This window comes from Neolamprologus brichardi, chromosome 22 (genome assembly GCF_056152115.1).
Source record: "Neolamprologus brichardi isolate AB-2024 chromosome 22, ASM5615211v1, whole genome shotgun sequence".
Taxonomy (NCBI): Eukaryota; Metazoa; Chordata; class Actinopteri; order Cichliformes; family Cichlidae; genus Neolamprologus; species Neolamprologus brichardi.
In genome coordinates this window covers 31,876,415-31,889,682 of record NC_142124.1, presented here as the reverse complement: position 1 = coordinate 31,889,682, position 13,268 = coordinate 31,876,415, and the positions used below count along the sequence as shown (strand labels likewise).

At 40.0% G+C, this 13,268-nt stretch overlaps 2 protein-coding genes across 3 annotated transcripts in view; one reads left to right on the top strand and one right to left on the bottom strand.

Annotated features, from left to right (window-relative positions):
* LOC148096845 (uncharacterized) overlaps nucleotides 1–13,268 on the top strand; it is a 110,265-nt gene that overhangs the window by 71,151 nt on the left and 25,846 nt on the right. The gene's annotated exons all lie outside the window — the stretch shown is intronic.
* Nucleotides 3,366–13,182, bottom strand: umad1 (UBAP1-MVB12-associated (UMA) domain containing 1). Of its 2 annotated transcripts, none has more exons than XM_087835127.1 (4): nucleotides 13,065–13,182; nucleotides 10,739–10,827; nucleotides 7,045–7,130; nucleotides 3,366–6,649 (listed from the first exon to the last, which is right to left on the bottom strand). In XM_087835127.1, the coding sequence occupies exons 2-4, from the start codon at nucleotides 10,818–10,820 to the stop codon at nucleotides 6,374–6,376; spliced, it is 444 nt and encodes a 147-aa protein (XP_087691253.1). In that variant the 5' UTR covers nucleotides 10,821–10,827; nucleotides 13,065–13,182; the 3' UTR covers nucleotides 3,366–6,373. The 2 variants fall into 2 exon arrangements, with proteins under 2 accessions (XP_087691253.1, XP_087691254.1); XM_087835128.1 differs by lacking the exon at nucleotides 13,065–13,182 and adding an exon at nucleotides 12,867–13,013.

Here is a 13,268-nt window from a genome sequence, read left to right as displayed (position 1 = left end):
CACTCGTATAAAGTAGCTTTTAAACAATCTGCAAAACATGCATGAAACAGAAATGACGATTTAAATCCAATGAGGCTTGAGTAAAAATAGGCAAATCAAATAAAACTAAATGCTCCAGTTCGATGGCTAAAAATGTTTCCAACCTTTTTTTCTTGTACAAAAACTTTAAAAAACTAAATTTAAAGCTATTCTTTCCCACATTTTTTTTATTTTTATTTATTCATTTATTTATTTTCTGGGCTTTTAAAACAAATATTTGAGATATTATCCATCTCTTCTACAGATTGTAGATATTGACCCATTTACAACAGAGCTGGACTGATGTCTTCTAGCAAGGGGACATCGATCCAAACTTTATCCAGAAAAATTAAATAAGAACAACAAAAGATTAAAACCAAGCTTTAGTTAGAAGCGCCTTGAGGCGACATTTGTTGTGATTTGGCGCTATATAAATAAAATTGAATTGAATTGAATTGAATAGTTAAGGCTAATGTTACCACAGATTCATGTTAGTGGCATTGTGGGTTACACAAGTCATGACTGACTGAGAATCACTGAGAATCTCGGTCTCTGAGATTAAACGTGAACAACACGGGAGCTCAAATTCCAAAAGCCAACAGAAATTAAGTGTAACAAAGTATTTCAGTATAACATAAAATAATCCAATAAAGGGAAACTTAAAAAAGTGAAAAATGAAGATATGTATAAAGCAAATTAATTAGAAGAAATGAATATTGTCATTTAATGCAGTTAGAAAAGATTCTTTTCTTATGACAAAGCAGAAAACAGGGAGAGAAAGTGTCGACAGGCAGGGATGAAAAATGATACTAATCAAACGTCTCAGTGTCAGAAGCAGATAGACCTGGACCTGGGTCAACCAAGCACCATCAGCACCGTCAGACTTACATCCAAGGGCAGATTTTGGTAAAAATTCCACAGCTTCACCTCAACCCCACTCTAAACCTGAAAAACAAGCTAGCACAATAGAGGAACTGCTCTGATTTTAATGCAGACTTAGCAGCTACTTCCTTTTCTTCCAGGAATGAATGAACCACAACACTCATTATGCCTGAAGTGGAATTTAAACCAACAGAAACTAAAACAAAGACTGATTATTTTAAAGTGGAGAAACACCACCTCATCAGGAGTCAATGGCAGCTGGTCAGAAAATGGCATCACCCTCAGCCTTACAGGGGGACCAGCAGCGTATAGAAATGCCAAAATCACGCAGTAACTTCACCAGCCTTTGGCTACAGAGATGAAGGATTTTGGAGAGACAGACAGCTGCAGAAGGTGGAGGAAGAATGAATGAAGTCTGTTTTTAGTGTGAGCCACAAATCATTGGGTTAAAGGTTGTCCTGAAAAGCACAACACTCAGGCCGAGTGACTCGAGGCAGAACTTGAGAAAGGGAAGGGTCCTCAGCATAGCAACAAAAGGTAAAAAATGAAAATAAGACACACACGCACACAGATAGGGAATGCATTAACAAGCCTACTAATACACACAGAAGCAATGCAGGTTTAAACGTTCCAAGGATTTCTTAGAGGCTGACTCCGAAATGTATGAAGATGCCACAGTTCTGTCTCAAGGGATCCCTGATAAGTATAAACACTCAAATTGCTGCAAGATTCACATTCTTTGGACATACGATAGATCCATTCGCTTCCACTTATCCTTTTCAGGGTCGCGGGGGGCGCTGGAGCCTATCCCAGCTGTCATAGGGCGAGAGGCGGGGTACACCCTGGACAGGTCACCAGTCTGTCGCAGGTCTAACACACAGGGACAGACAACCATTCGCACTCACATTCATTCGCACATTCACACCTAGTGGCAATTTGGATTATCCAATTAACCTATCCCCACAAGCTGCATGTCTTTGGACGGTGGGAGGAAGCCGGAGTACCCGGAGGGAACCCACGCAAACACGGGGAGAACATGCAAACTCCACACAGAAAGACCTGATGGTGGAATTGAACTCAGGACCTTCTTGCTGTGCGGCAACAGTGCTAACCACCGTGCTGCCTAGACATACGATAGAAACCAACAAAAACAGAGTTGATAAATTACATCTATTATAACTAGCAAAGATTTACTAGATTCTCTTCAGTTGCACGGTGGTTAGCACTGTTCTCAGGTTCGAGTCCACCATCTCGTGGCTCAAGAGTTGGCAGTTCGTCTTGTAATCGGAAGGTTGCTAGTTCGACCCCCGGCCCGTCGTTGTGTCCTTGGGCAAGACACTTCACCTACTGCCTACTGGTGATGGCCAGAGGGGCCGATGGCGCGATATGGCAGCCTCGCTTCTGTCAGTCTGGCCCAGGGCAGCTGTGGCTACAACTGTAGCTGCCTCCACCAGTGTGTGAATGAATAGTGGAATTGTAAAGCGCTTTGAGGGTGTCGAAAAGCGCTAAATGCAATCAATTATTATTATTATCATCTCACTGGGTCTTTCTGTGTGGAATTTGCATGTTCCTGTGTTTGTGTGGGTTGTCTGCAGATAGTCCGGCTTCCTTTCACAGTCCAAAGACAGGCAATTAGTGGGGTTAGGTTAATTGATGATTCTTAAATGCCCAAGAGGTGAATGCAAGTGTGAATAGTTACCTGTCTCTCTGTGTATGCCCTGTGTCAGATTACCACACCTGTCCAGGATGTACCCTGCCGCTCACTCTATGGCAGCTGGGATAAGCTTCAGCCCCCTCATGACCCTCATAAGGGCAAATGGAACGAATGAATGGATGGACTAGACATTCACTTGAAGCTCTGTGACAACAAATGCATCCAACTAATCTCCCAACATGGCAGAACAGAAAGGCATGTTGCTAGCTGAACAAGGAGATGTGTGTGTGATGTTTAGTGATACATGTTGTACCTTCTTCCATTCATGGCTCACAAGATGTTTTATAGAGTAAAATATGTACCAGGTCGGGAAAGGCATAAGTAAAAGGATGCACATTTAACAGAATGGATCTGAGCTTTTATTGAGTGCAGTGGCAAAGGCTGTGAATGTACTTCTTATACTCTTGTTTTTAATAATTTTGCAAGAATTTTGAGCAAACCTTTTTCACTTTGCCATTATGTTGTGTTTTTTGCAATGTAGCTATCAAGTTCCAGGTCGAGAACGATTAGGTCCCACTTTAGCTATAGCATCCAGACCAACAAATACATACTCAATTTGAGTCAAGACAGCAATTCCCAAGTCTCATACTAAAACCAAACAAGTAAGCAGGTCAGTATGAAGACGGGTAAAGTTCTACGTTTATTTATGAAACTATGACATTCCCCAAAGAAAGCAATATAAAGAGCAGCAATAAAATGTCCAGATATTTTAAAAAATGAGACAAAACAACTATACGGACACAAGGTAAACAATGCTCAACAACAATTTAATGGTGAAAAAAAATGTCCCCAGTCACAATCAAGGCCACACATTACCAACAGATTCCTCGAGGAAGAGGATGGGCCAAAAAAAGAAAGAAAATACACAGAAATTACATCTCAGCAAACCTCAACTTAACCCTTTATTGACCGGCCCTTCAAATTTACTTGTAAAATGGGCCCGCCGGTGGGCCCATGGTCAATAAAGGGTTAAGAGGTCAATCTGACCATTGCTACACACACACACACACACACACACACACGCCCGTTCAGCTATCTTAGTGAGGACCTTCATTGACATAATGGTTTCCCTATCCTCTTACCCTTAAAAATGAATGCCTAACCCTGACCATAGCCTAATTGTCACCCTGACACTAAAACCACATTTTGAGCCTCAAAAAGGCCTTAAAATGTGTGAGGACCAGTGTGTGTGTCCTCACAAGTGACTGTTGGTTCTCACAAGTATAGTAGAATGCAGATTTTGGTCCTCACAAAGATAGCTAGACAGGAACACACACACACACACACACACACAGTGAGTGCCACTAGTAGCTGGTTAAAAAGCTTAGAGGATGTTGAAATTACATCCATTGTAGAAATCTGTGAATTCAGCATATTGATAATTTAATATGAATTTACCTAAAGGTAAAGTTTGAGTGTCACCCATGACTGGCATGAATCCTCATGACATCTGAAGTACAAGTATCATATTAATGCTGATTACAGCAGTGAATGTTTAAATGCAAAAAGTGGGCTACAATTAACCCGTGTTTAGCATATATTCAATGCTCACAAGATGCTTTGCAGAGTAAAATGAGCACTAGCTCAGGAAAGGCAAGGTACCATTAGCATGTACATTTACTGGATTAAAAATACTGGGGGCTGCCAGTGCTGCCGCTCAGCCTCCTAGTAAAAATATGCATGATAATGAAAATCCCAAGAGAATTTCAGAAAACTTGACCTCTGACCTTAAGGTCAAGCTCACTGAGAGCTTGACCTTAAGGTCTTGAAAGTCATTCAAGATTTTTTAGTAACTGCACCTAGGGTATGAATTTTAAAAGTTCAACATCCTCACACGACGAGGGTTTACATTTCATAGTGTTTGAATTGTTGGCAAACAGACAAATACAAAAAATGAGTTTTTTCTTGGGGGGAAAATCGAATTCAGAACTTAGGCCATTTTTGTAACAGGGGCCACCATGCAAATGTGCAACCCCCCCCCCCCCCTCCCCCAACAAAAAAAAAGAAAAACAACAACAACAACAACAAAAAAAACTTGACATGTTAAAATGGTGACATTAGTCTTGTGAAGCAAGAAGGCAGTTCTGGGCATATCCAAAGATAATTTACTTAACTGGAAAGGCTGGATCCAGTGCCAGAAAACACACCAGGCAGCTGGCACTGCCCTGGAACCACAGAGTTGCTGAACGCTAAGCTGGAATCAATGACATCAGTTGTTATGGGGATGTAAATTTACCAGTGACGTGGAGTCTGCTACTATGTAACATTCAGTTCTTTGTCAAAATAATGGATAGTTCTTGGAAGACACCAAGGCAGAAGTTGCTCCTTTATGGCACAGGAACCAGTAACAGTGGGTTTAGGTCTCAGAGCAGATGTGCTGAGACCTGAATCCAAAGTGTATCTCGATCTTTACAGAATGTCAGTCCTCACTTAGACTGTCACATATTGTCAGGCAGGAAGATGGTGCAAACATTCGCATTAACAGCAGTCGTTCTATTTCCATTGCAGTGGAATCCAGGCTAAAGATATAAGGTATGTAGCTATGGATCTACAACAGCCGTGAATGGGACCAAGCTGTCTGCTGCATGTCTGTTTGTTGTCTGCCTATATAATGACTTTTACATAGTTAAAGACAGCAGCAGTCTGTTTTATGAGAGACTGCTGGTTTCTCAAAAATTGTGGTGGTTCTGATTTTTAAGGAATCTGTTTTGAGCCCCAGCCAGCAGGTGGTAATGGATGCTTGGAGGTACCCATTTTATGTTATGGTTTTTCTTCCTGAAGAAGAAAAACCATAACGAAGAAATGTCCTACAGCAGTCGGAATGAGCCAATGTGCCTCAAACAGATTCTCTGGTACAAAAGAGAAGAAACAAATAAAATTGTAAAAAGAAAAACAGCAGAATAGAAAAAAAAAACCCAACTGTTTGCTTTACTGGTTATACAGTACAGCAAACTTTATAAACATGCAATGACCAACAAAACGGTCACTGCATGTTTATAAGGAAAACAAAATAGACACAGAATCTCTTCATTTTAGAGCAGAAATTGCGACATCTTATTGTGGTGGAGGTGTTTGTATGTCGTGATCCTAGGAGCGTGTGGTTGGGTCAATTTACCATGATACGGTTTCCCAATTGTTCCTGGGTGAGGAGACCAATAAAGAGCAATTCAGAAACCATTGGTTTCTTTGCTGTCTTAGCAAAGAAACCAAGGAACAAGTCTACACTTGAGGGGAGGTTTCTGGGCTCTCACACTGAAGCCAGGCCCGGGGAGTGGCCGCTGGCTGGGCCTCAGCCCGTGGGGCTGGAAACAGCTACATGATCTTAACTGCTCAAAGGGATAGCTGAAGCGCCAACAATGGGGCCGGAGTTGTAATAACCTGGAACTTTCATTTTGCTAATCACAGTAACCCTATACTTCATTATATCTACAGAGTGTAAAATGTCTTAGCATGTTTTAGGCAATCACAACCTAAACTGTCCATCTGCGTTTAAGTTAAGCAGCTTGCCAGTTAACATTCACACCATGAGCAACACACAGAGTTTCATTTCCTATAAAACGGTGACCTTTTTGGGATCAACAGTACAATTTGACCATATATTCATTATATATCAGTAACCCTACATTTAAATTAATTTTATTTTGTGTCATTTAGATGAGGTTTGATTTGTTTTCTTCAATATGTTATAAAGTCAGCTATGGCAGCCCACCAGCTCTGTTCCCCATAGTGTGAACTATGGGATATTGCAGTTCAAAGAAACTAGGCGTTGTGAAGAATAGAATTCTCTAAAGTGAAGTCGTATTGAAAGCTGGCTAGATTATAATTTATGTCCCGGGACAGCAATATATCAGGGATGAGGGGGAATCCTGCCTGCATGGCCAGGACATGAGGAGCCAAAGTGAAGGGGACATCCCCGAGGAGATCTGGAAGAGTTGAATGTGCTTCCACTGCTCGAGGTCTCATCGTCGTCCCCATGTTGTGTGAAGTTCCTGGGAACTTTGTGTCATACTGTGGATCTGGAGTTGAGCAGGACGACTATGAAGAAAAGGAGAGATGTTCCTTGTGAGTGTACGATGTTGAAACCAGATTTGTGCAACATTCTGCCTTTAAGTTCAATTTACGTCTTATTCTGCTGGATAAGATTTAGATTACTGGGTTGTGTCAGACATTTGTGTTAATGTGGAGGCTCTGAATAGATGCATCTCACAGTTTTCTGTACAGTGTGACAATGGGGCAAACAGTAATTCACAAACATGCAGTTACAAGTATAATTAGTGTCTAAAGCAAAGTGTCTAATTAGACATAAAGTAGTCAATGCTAAAGTAGTGAGGCTTGGGAAGTAAATGTGAAATGATCAGAAGGCGAGCGATGAGGCTTCTGCTTAAGCTCAGTGTTAAAGAGCTGGAGAGTGATCGTGGCACGCTGCTCACCTTCGATGGTTGCACTATGACATTTGTCGAGGGCTGTGTGACGTTCATGGTTTGCAGCTTCTGTCTCTGTTCTTCAACTGTCTCTGCTGGAGATCAAACAGCACAGACAGCTTAATGTTTATTAGACACAAATACTGAAGAAACAAGAAGAAATACGGCTTCTCACCCAAACAAAAATATATATATTCTATTCATTAATAAATATTTATTTACCTCATTTTCAAGATGCATGTGAACATGAAACATCATAATCAGGAAACACAATAAACAGCTGTGGTATCAATTATAAAACAAACTAATTAATTAATTAATTAAAAAGTTGAATCATACATTCCCTCGTTCTTGAGTTAACGCGTTCAGAAGATTTTCAGAAAACTTGACCTCTGATTTTGAGGTAACAAATAAGGGAATTCAGGATTTGATGGCAGCAAGAAGTCTTAAAACTGGGAGAGCAGTGTATAGCACACAGTCACGTTACAAGTCAGTAACATGATTGGGTACAAAAAGACCGTCACAGAAAAGTAAAGCTAGACAGAGATCCACCAATCTTCAAAAAACAACAATAAAGAGAAGCCAAAATGAGACAAAAATGGCCTCTGTGTCTAGTCCCTGTCAGTGCTCTTGCTTTAAAATAACTAAAGGTTGCTCAGAGAGTTTATACGGAGAGTTTTTCTTTAAAAACCAACAACAAAAAAGAATTACAGTAGTCCAAACTAGAGGTAAAAATGCATGAACAGGATGATATTGTGCAAATGGAAGACATTTGTTTAATGAGCAAATAAAAGGACTTATCCTGGTCACAAACAACTCCAAGATGTCTCATAGTGTTACTAGAAGCCAAGGCAATGCCATACCAGGTTAGACACTGTGTTTCTGAGATTTTTAGGTCTAAATACAATAACCTCAGTTTTTATCTGAATTTATAATTAATGAATTATAAATTATATAAATGACTTCTAATTTATACATTAGAAATCATCCTCTCTTTGTCTTTAAGACATTCATGCAGTGTAACTAACTGGTATATGTCATCTGAATCTGGATCCTTAGCTGGGATCAACATCTAAACCATCAAAAGCAGTGACTCGACACAGCTCTCTAGTCTAGAGATCAGGAGAACTGTCTCAGCACTTAGGTCTAAAAGCGCGAGAATCACCCAAGTTGGTAATTAATAAATGACCATTAAAAACTTTTAAAAGTGCTTATGCTGTGCTGTGATGTGGTTTGACACCAGACTGAAATGTGACACTATTAGCTTTCAGAAAAGCCTAAAGCTAGTGGAAGACAACTTTCTATAGCACCTTAGAGAGAAAGAGCAATTTAGAGCAATTTAGAGATCGATCTAAAATTCAAAAGAACTGTGCGATCAACATTCATTTCTTTTGAGACGGCTCTACTGTGGCATTTTTAAAATCAGGTGTAACAGTCCCTGTAGAAAGACAGCTGAGTGACAGCTCACAGAGGCTAGAAATGTTGGATGGAAGCTGCCAGCTTTACAATCTGTTTTTAAAAACAGATGTTAGACCTCCATCATGACCAGTTTCTGATTAAAAATGACAGGGCAAGCGCAGAGAATGAGCTTAATTCAGAAGAATTAAGCAAAGTTTTAGTATGAATAGAAGATCCAAGTCCCAGGAGGTGAAGAAATGATGAAAGATGTCTTGTTAGCTAGCATTCTTTGTTAAGCACAGCCAGCCTAATCAAGACTGGTCAGAGACTGGCTGGGATGCTGAATGGTGATTCTGTTGGTCCACTTTTGCGTAGACGAGACACACAGTGCCTCAAGATGTGTTCAGCATCACGTACAGAAGTTTGGAAAAAAAGAGCCAAAATGTTTAAAAACCAGAATGAGATGCAGAGACAGATTTTTTTTATTATAACTTCAGTCTTCTCTGCAGGCGGCTGAAAGAACAATAGCACACGGGAGGGTATCCTGCAGCTCTTTGTAACACTGGTGACAGTAAACGGCTACAACAGGGGTCTCAAACTCACAGCCCGGGGGCCACATGCAGCCCACATCCCTACTTGTATATTGACATGAAGAAATTTAATGCAGTTTGGCCCTTGAAGTGACTTTTTTTTTGCTAGGGAGGATTTGTTTGTTGTTAAATGCAATGTTAAAATAGGTTCTTTAAAAAGCAAAACATTATTTAATATGAAGGCTTTATGAGTAGAGAGTACAAACATGCTGTGTTCGTTCAGTGAGAGAGTCAAAAACTAACGTGCACAATTATGTTGCGTTTTTATTTTGTTAAATATAAACACAGTTATAGCAGAAGTGCTGCCACGTGTCAGAAAGACCAGTGTGTTTATTTGGTAGTTTAATTAAAGGCTTCAGTTAGTTAAGAGTGAGAAAAAAATGTGCGTTCATGTAACCCAGAGTAAAATCCTGCACTTATTTCCCGCCATTGAACGCATCGCAGGTACATGACTCCAACCACATGACTTTGCTCAGCCAATCGGATGGCATGTGGGTCGTAGTAAGCCTGTCCCAGCTTCCTCCTGTCAGATGCGTGGAGGCAAGCCAGGTGACAGAGCTGTTGCAGATGCTGATTACTGTGAGCCAGAGCCATAGTGTTGTTGTGCACTGAACAGAACGGAATTGGCCAGGTGAACCTTTTTGGTATGAAAAAGGATGGCGAGCCAATGAACGGCTAGGAGCAGGACTCTCATTCTGCATTGAAGCTTCCACTGGTTGGGTAGGAAGCTATCAAAGACGACGCTCTGTCCCCATTTTCCAAATACACTGATTTCCACAATCATACACACCATTCCCCCCAATTATGGACAATAGCGCTTGGACATCTCTCATGGACATTCAGATAAAACTCATGGACTTCAGTGTGGATCAGTGGTTTTGATGTTGACATGTGTTATTTATGGGGAACTGTTTTCTTACAATCTATATTGCTTGGTATAAGCCATAAGCCAGAAGAATTTGCTTAGTTGTCTTTGTGCACCCCCACTGGGTTTCTGATTAATTGAATAGCTGCAGCAGGAGTGATTATTTAAGTTTCCCTTTTCTTGTTATTTTTCTTTGGGGTTTGGTTAAATACATGGTACCTGCAAAAGCATTTTGTGTTGTGTGTATTTATTAATCACTGCCCATCAGCTCCAGTAGCATTCCTAAATCTTCTGATTAATAATGACCGTAATATTTCACTCAATACCTAGCCTGTATTAACTCATTAGCACTTCATCAGTGTTACATTCACATTTGCAGTTTTGTCTTGTTATACAATATTTAAAATTAAAAAAAAACAAACAAAACATTTTTGGAAATATTTGTGGGTGTTTTCTTGTTTGTTTGTTTTTTGTACCACTTGAACAGTCGCCCTCACAACAGGTAACAGTGCCAGCAGAGGCTCACAGCTTAGGTTTGACACACCAGTCAGTAAAACTGTGTGTAGGCTCTACATAAGAGCAATGCACAACACCACTGGTCTTTTGTCATGCAGTACATGCTACAGGGTATGAGGATGGTTGAAAGGAACAAAACACACAACTCCAACCACATTCTGGAGTTGTGAGTTCATTTTAACATTACAGTGCTTCCTTTCAGAGGTGCATACTGCATGTGAATGTGCAGATAACTGTACATCACTAAGAAAAACTCTTAAAAATTACACACAATGGGTCATGCTACTTGTAAACTTCAGCTTTATATATAGCTTCATTTTAACATGTTCCTTACCAACAAGAACAAATCCTCCATCTACTTCCTTGTCTGAGGTTGACTTCTTCGAGTCCTTACGCAGTCCAAACAAGCTCCACATGATAAACCTGTGTAAAGAAAAACCCCAAAACAGAAGAAGCAACAGGTTAGATGAAGAGCCAGTGCATTATACGTTTCACATTCATTCATTTTATCATGCTTACTGTCGAGAAAGCGTAACAACAGACTGATTCACTCAAAGTTCAAATGTCAGTAAACAGAAACAGGAACCTTCAGGCTGCTGTTTGCTGGGATGTTTCTGTTATCTGAAGGTTAGTTTTGTAGAAGCTTCAGGGATGTTCTCAGGTTTTTACATAACCTGAGAAAAGTTTTAGGATTGTGCTTTAGTTTCTTGTGTGTGTCTTTGAATAACTCAGTTAACTGAGGAGACAGTTTCCCCCTTTTTCTTTGTTTGAAATCACTGAATTTGCTACTAGACATTTAAATCTGTAAGTTCTACCACAGTCAGGCAGTGTACCAATTTTTAGTCTAGAAAAAGAGTCTCCCAGCACGCCCTCAAAATATGTTTGGATGTGCCAGGCCTGGAATTCCAACAGGCATTACCTTCAGAACAACAAGGGTAACATTTTAAGGGAAAACTGCTTAAATGTAGCTATTTCTGGTGCTGCTAATTTAACAAGTTGATGATTCTGTCATGTGTTCCTTACTTTGTGTGTTTTGGTGCAGCCCTGAAGCAGCAGCACAGAATCCTTAATATTTGTTTAAAGATAAATGTCTCTCTGTTGGCACCTATGAGTTCCAGCAAACAAACAGCACTACAGAGTACACTATTTGCACTTGTAAAAAAATGTATTCCTCATCCCAGTTTAATGGTCGCCTTCTTTTTTTTGGCTGCTCCCTCTTTTAGGGATTTTAACAACAGATCATCTGCCTCTATCTCACTCTCTACCCAGCATCCTCTGCTGTCACACCAACCTGTGACCACCCATTCCAACGTTAAGAAACACAAGTTTTCTTTTTCATTTAGCCTCTGAAACTGGATTCAAACTAAAAACCTTCAGTTGATCTACCTTTTAGGCTATACCTGTTACTTGTAGCTGTCCACCCGAACACAGCAGGCTTTAAAACTGGCTCTGATCCAAAAGACAGAATCCAAGAATATTCTTCTTTTTTTCTACTTTGAAGTCAAATGGTCTGCTATTGAAGAGGTCTGACTATGTATCCCACACATATCAGGTATATCACTGTTTACAGAAGATCTCACGGAGCCACGTGACAGGAAGAGCACGAGATAGAAATGAGTCCCTCAGCAAGTCATCTAAAAATACTTCCTCATAAAGACTAAACGACTGTGTTGTTACACCATAACTATTATAGGCTGACATTTCATGTGATCAGTGCTGTGAATATCTGTTAGTGACAAATAAATTCATTAAAAGAAATTACAGAAATATTGCACTTGCATTTATTCAAAGTTTATGCTGGTTGAACTGCAGCAAACATTTAGAGACGCAAACAGGAAAATATTAAACAAATATATTATGAAATGATTTTATGCTGAAGAGTGAGTGCAGGTAACGTATTTCGGTTCCGGATACCATCTGCCATTGTTTTGTCCCAATCCAGTTTATTTTTTCGGAACCACAAAAATAAAAATACATTAAGCGTAGTGAACCACAGTATATTTCATTCGGTATATCATCTCCAATGTGTGGAATCCCATTTTGAATGACGCATCTCTTTAACTTCACAGAAGTCTGCTGACGACTTGTGAAATGTGCTGAGGTCTCACTACATGTTTACAGTCTCGGTGCTCTACAGGACTATTGCCTGATATTATCAACGTTCACAGAACGTCCTTGTTTGTTGAGACTTCACATCTTTGTTCTGAAAACCGACGATAAACGTCAAATCCGTTCTACACCTAATTTAGTCAAAGAAAAAGCCAAGGCGAACGACATTGAATCACTTTAACCAAACGGGCGTATTTAAGGTTTTCATGGGCATATGAATGTAGAAATGTATCACAACTTATTAGTGATACATTTCTTTTAAAGTGACCCTGGTCGCTGTGTACCCTTCGGTCGTGTTTTGAGAGCCCAAACAACAGCCATGGCTCTATAGAAAATGAAAATGGCACTCTTACTATCGTTACTTGTCGAATTCAGAAAGCCTTAATAAACTCAGTTCTTGTTCCTTTAGTGTTTACTTCCAGTTATTGTTGCCACTCGTTTACTTCCTGTTCGTGTTACCTTCGCTCAGCATTACAAAAAAAATCAGAATATTTTATCATATTTTCGCCCTTTAGGATCACCCGAGTTATTATGACGGTGAATTCACTGACCTTAAAGCGGTCCTTGTCCACGTAGAAATTATCAGTGTTCTTTTTTTGTAAAATTCGTGCAGTCAGCAATATGCAGCGGAATGATTCGTTGTCGTTTCCGCGGACGAAAATGTTAGAGCACAACGGATATGGCTTGGAAAAATGAGAGGCGCTTGTTTTGTATTCCCCTTTGGCCGTAATTTCAAGTCCGGCGTTTTTTCATGT

What these genes read in the sequence shown, in the direction of transcription:
- umad1 (XM_087835127.1), bottom strand. Translation starts at nt 10,820, where the DNA reads ATGTGGAGCTTGTTTGGACTGCGTAAGGACTCGAAGAAGTCAACCTCA. An exon ending in TGGAGGATTTGTTCTTGTTG is followed by an intron (nt 7,131 to 10,738) that starts GTAAGGAACATG and finishes TTTGATCTCCAG; the next exon opens with CAGAGACAGTTGAAGAACAG. An exon ending in TCATAGTGCAACCATCGAAG is followed by an intron (nt 6,650 to 7,044) that starts GTGAGCAGCGTG and finishes TTTTCTTCATAG; the next exon opens with TCGTCCTGCTCAACTCCAGA.